At 46.2% G+C, this 5,301-nt stretch overlaps 2 protein-coding genes across 2 annotated transcripts in view; both read left to right on the plus strand.

The window, feature by feature from the left end:
• LOC102868048 (sialic acid-binding Ig-like lectin 8-like) overlaps positions 1–1,321 on the plus strand; it is a 125,677-nt gene extending 124,356 nt beyond the window's left edge. Inside the window, exon 6 of the mRNA XM_006897361.1 lies at positions 1,288–1,321. Within this exon, the coding sequence (XP_006897423.1) occupies positions 1,288–1,321 (34 nt within the window). The remainder of the gene's footprint in view (positions 1–1,287) is intronic.
• Positions 1,322–2,333: 1,012 nt separating this feature from the next.
• On the plus strand, positions 2,334–4,875 carry SIGLECL1 (SIGLEC family like 1). Its single transcript, XM_006903626.1, is given in 5 exon segments — positions 2,334–2,358; positions 4,592–4,680; positions 4,738–4,741; positions 4,744–4,823; positions 4,825–4,875. Coding segments are annotated over 5 exon segments (249 nt in total).
• Positions 4,876–5,301: the final 426 nt, after the last annotated feature.

The following is a 5,301-nucleotide window of genomic DNA, read 5'->3' on the forward strand; positions in this document are numbered from 1 at the left end:
CAAGGAGGAACAGGTCCTTGGAGAGGGACATCATGCTTGGGAGGGTGGAGGGACAGCGCAGGAGGGGAAGGCCCTCTATGAGGTGGATTGATTCAGCGACTGGGGTAATCGGGATGGGTGGATCGGAGACAGTGCTATTGGCACAGGACAGAGCAAAGTTTAGGGCTGTTGTACATAGGGTTGCTATGAGTCTCAAGCGTCTCGACGGCACATAACAACAACAACATTGCCAAGCCTTCTCTCCTGTAGAGCTGCTGATTCGAACCACTGACTTTTAGTTAAACAGACAGGTACTTATCATGCTCCCTGGAGCTCCTTCAGTATTTTACTGCCTATAGGTAAACACTGGTAATAGGCTATTCTGCATCTTCTCAGATAGTCTGTGTTCATTTATGAATGTACATTTATGAGGGTAATACTTTGGATATGTTGCAAGGAGGGACCAGTCCTTGGAGAGGGACATCATGTTTGGGAGGGTGGAGGGACAGCGCAGGAGAGGAAGACCCTCAATGAGATGGATTGATTCAGCGAGTGGCGTAATGGGGGCAAGAGTGTCGGAGATGGTGAGATTGGCACAGGATAGGGCAGAGTTTAGGGCTGTTGTACTTAGGGTGGCTATGAATTGCAGATGACTCGACGGCACCTAACGACAACAGCAACAGCAACAACAACATGTGTAATTATGTCCATGTTTATATTTACATCTAACAAGCATAATGTAAAGCTTTTTCATAAGCAATCAATGGTGCAATTTTTGTGTAAACAGACATGTAGAAAAGCATAAAAAAATGGTCTCACAAGAGCATATGTTACCATCCAGTTTGAAATTTAAAATCTACCTCTTCCTTTGCATGCCACACTCCCCAAACACATCTCCCACTCTCAAGCACACAGATAACTACTGAAGTTAGCACTTATTATTGGTGTCACAAGAAATTCAGCCCTGCCCAAACCTGGCCATTGCCTTCAGCTTCTGAAACGTGATCCCTTAAACACTGGGAATGTCGTACTAATTAGGAGTGTCTTCGTTTCCCAGGGACCTTGGGCCATATCAGATAATAATGTGATTTAGGGTAGAGGCTGGACACCGCAGACAGTCTCCCTGGGATTCTCTTGTTATTTAGGCGGGAACTAGGAATACCTAGCCATTAACCAGGAAAAGGGCTGCTGGATTTCTGGATGTCATCTTGGTTGGAAAACTTGTTCGGATGATAGAGCAGGGTAGGAGCTATCAGCTCTCTGGGCTGCGATGCCTGCCACTTGCCACCTGTGTTGTGTTCTTTACAGATTTGTGGAAGCCATCAACCTCCTAGCTGCGTGACAAGGCAAACCAAGAAAGGCTTACATGTAGGAAGTGGTATTGAACCCAGCTTTGAAATGAACGTCGAATCTGAATATGGTCAGAGGAGCCGGTTGCAAGAGGAAGGACCGTGAAAAGGGGACAGACTTGAATCAAGCGAGAAGTATGTTTAGAGTAAAATTTGGGAAGGGCAGCCAATTCCCTCTTTGGCTTGGAAAGTCTTAATAAAGACACAGGGGTCCACAAGGCAGAGAAGAGCCAAAATTGTGAAGAATCAAATTTGCAAAGGAAATAAGTCTTAGTTTTTGGGTCTGGGATGTTTTTATTTTTGTTTGTTGTGTTTTGGGTATGGTTTTGATTTGTTTTGTTTTGCTTTGTGTTTTGGTTTGGTTTGGTTTGGTTTGGTTTTGCAGACTATAAGAATACATGTCCTTTTGTATTTCTCAGCTGTTGATTAAATCTGTCCCGCTTCCCTACTAACGTCTTCACAACCCATGCACCAACTCAAGGATGCCGTTCCTTCCAGGCCACCACACACCAGTCTCTTCTACGCTAAAGTCCCTTCCTCTCCAGGCCTCTCATGGCCCCCAGGGGAATCTTCCTAGCATCTAACCTGCCTCTGTCCTTCCATGGTGCACAAGATTCCCATTTGCTTGGAGAAAGAACCCGAGTGCCCTGGCACTTGAGGACCTCCCAAATGTGAGGAAGTTAGACGTAAAACCCTAGGAGGCAGAGAGAAAGGGAAAAACAACAACAACACAGATTCACGAAGGCTCATGGGGATTGCGTCCCTGTCCCCAGAAGGTCCTTGTCTCGTGTAATGCCTGTTTCTCAAGAGGAACAGGTTTAAAAGATGAATAAAGAAGTGTCACTTTCTGGTTTGCTAAGAATATTCTTTTCTGCTCTCCCCCACTCCCATTTCCCCTTGCAGTTACCCATAATCTCATCCTTTTTAAACATATGGTTCTGGAGTCAGACCAGCATAGTAAAAGCCTGGATCCCTCCTGTTTCCTGACGACTCCAGCTGCCCTGGATGGGGTCTCCACGGCTACAGTTGGGTGAGTGGGAGGAGAAAGAGGGGGATGAGGAGGCTGGGAAACCAAGGCTCCAGGGCCAAGGGGAAGGCAAACAGGAGATGGGCTGCGCCATAATGCTGTGAAGAACAAGAACATATTTAGGGCTGTGACTTTACGGGGCATCCAAGAGAACTGGGTCTGTGTCTCTGTTCCACCTCTTAGTTAGATGTATAATTTCTGGGGTCTTAAAATCTTGCAAATAGCCATCCAAGGCACAGTAATTGGTCTCTCTTTGCCTGAAACAATAGAAGGCTAAGGAGAGTGAGAAAAAGATACAGAATATTTGATTAACTACCTCTATAAAGAGATTGAGATTGTTCACAGCTTCAGTTTGCTCGGCTCCATGGTCAACACTCTTGGCACCAGTAGCCAGGAAATAAAAAAATGTATTGCGATGGGAAAGTCTGTGGTTAGGGACCTCTCCAAAATACTCAAGAGCAACAGTGTCTCTCTGGAGACTAAAGTCCGCCTGATACAGGCCATGGTTTTTGCAATCACTTGTTATGCATCAGACAGTTGGACAGTGACTAGGGAGGATAGAAGGAGAATTGATGCCTTTGAGCTGTGGTGCTGGAGAAGAGTATTGAATGTACCATGGACTGCGAAGAAAACAAACAGATTCATCGTAGAGAGGATTAAACCAGGCTGCTCCTTGGAGGCAAGGATTCTGGGGCTTTGTCTGACATACTTTGGACATGTTGTAAGGAGAGACAGGTCTTTAGAGAGGGACATCATGCTGGGTAGAGAGGAGCGACAGCGCAGGAGGGGAAGACCCTCTATGAGGTGGATTGACTCAGTGACTGGGGTACTCGGGATGGGGTGTCAGAGACAGTGTGATTGGCACAGGATAGAGCACGGTTTAGGGCTGTTGTACATAGGGTCGCTATGAGTCGCAAACGACTCGATGGCACATAACAACAACAACAACCTCTATAAAGAATTATTATCTTTGCCACGAACCCAGAAGAACTGGACAAGACCTGTCTAACATTGCTGAGCCTTTTAATCAAAGATTCTGTAGAAGAATCCTTGTCAGAGGGAACACATTCGGGACAGCATTTCAAAGTTCTCACGAAATCAAGCCTTCATGGAGCCACAAAGGTGGAATGAGCCTTTGAAACTATTGCCTGAAATAATTCTTTTTTTATTTGCTTGTTTGTTTTACTGTTATGAATTTTAATGAAAGTTTACGGAGACTTTGGATTTCCATTCATTCATTGTTGCGCTTTTCTCCCTGCCCACCCCTCCCCCTGGTTCACTCTTTCAAAAGTAAAAGAAAAATTCTTTGTTATACAACCTCTCCTCCCAAGTCCACTCCACTATGTAGAGACGGAGGGGAGGAATGATGTACACTGCATTGAAACAGATGAGGGAGAGAACTGTTTAAAAGGGATATATGATTGAATATTATCGTCATGACAAGGGTCCAAAATGAAGGCTGCACAGTGAAGTGGATTTGGGGGGAGGGATTGCATAACAATGAAAGAGTTTTTCTTTTACTTTTCAAGGAGAGGAGTGAATTGGGGGGGCAGGGAGAAAAGTGCAACAATGACTGAATGGAAACCCTAAGTCTTTGTAAACTTTCATTAAAATTAATTTTAAAAAAAGACTATGGACTGCATCAGGTGTACCTTAGTCCTCAAACTGACATCATTGCTCCTCAATAATCTGGAGAGGTCCCTGACTACATACTTTCCCAGTGCAACACGTCTCCTGATCTCCTGATTGCTGGTACCAAGGTAGATGAAGTTGTTTACAGTTTCCATCTTTTCTCCATGTATCATGGCATTGCCTATTGGTCCAGTGGATGTATATAAAGCTCTCAAAAAACTAAAAAAAATTAAAAAGCACATCCTGGAAGCCTCAAGGTGCCTCGGGTTTTCCGCGTCTGTCTGTCATCTTCTGCTCTTCGTGGGAACATTACAATTCCCTGCAAATCCTACATCCTCACCAATAAGGTCCAGTGGAATGGTCCAAAATCAGGAGACCATAGAAATGTAAAAAAAAAAAAATCTATCTGGATGGTCCTGTAGTCAGGCGCAGGCCAGATGAGGAGAGAGAATGAAGGGGAAGGGGTCTGTGAGACCAGGTGTCACAGGCTTCCAGGAGGCCCTTCTGATGCGATTGGTGAATCATGAGTGAGCAGAAGGCTGAGTCCTGGAGAAGGGGAGGGGAGGACAGGGGGTCTTGCTGACTCTGACCCTCCCTCTCCCAGCCCCCACCGGGTCGCTCCGTTCCTCCTGATCCTTGGAGAAGACACAGCAGTGCACGTGTTCCTTCCATGGGACGCCCACATCCTCCACACACTGATGAATGGGACCTGGACCTATGAGGAGAAACAGCGCGAGCGCCCACCTCCAGGTGACTTCCTTGGTCCCTGGGCCAGCAGTACCATCAGCCTGCCCCAGGATCCAAAACCAGCAACTAACCTACTATGTAAGGCAAAGAAAAAAAAATGGGATCTATTCTTGGAGCATTCTGTTGATGTCAAATGAGTAGAGAAGGATGTGCGAACCAGGGGAGAAAGGTGAGAGGCTGGAGATGAGCACTGGGACAGGACGGGGAAGCAGAGTTCTGACACAAACCAAGTTCATCACAAACCAAGACCACGTGGGCCATAAAGCAAACCCATCAACGACACAACACTGTCATCACAAACCAAGACCACGTGGGCCGTAAAGCAAACCCATCAACAACGCAACACTGTCATCACAAACCAAGATCACCTGGGCCGTAAAGCAAACCCGTCAATCCACCCAGGTCTGTCATCACAAACCAAGACCATGTGAGCCGTAAAGCAAACCAGTCAACCAACTCAACACTGTCATCACAAACCAAGACCACCTGGGCCGTAAAGCAAACCCTTCAACCAACCCAGCTCTGTCGTCTCAAACCAAGACCACCTGGGCCGTAAAGCAAACCCTT

Source organism: Elephantulus edwardii, unplaced genomic scaffold (genome assembly GCF_000299155.1).
Source record: "Elephantulus edwardii isolate Elephantulus edwardi_28Jun2011 unplaced genomic scaffold, EleEdw1.0 scaffold00208, whole genome shotgun sequence".
Lineage (NCBI taxonomy): Eukaryota > Metazoa > Chordata > Mammalia > Macroscelidea > Macroscelididae > Elephantulus > Elephantulus edwardii.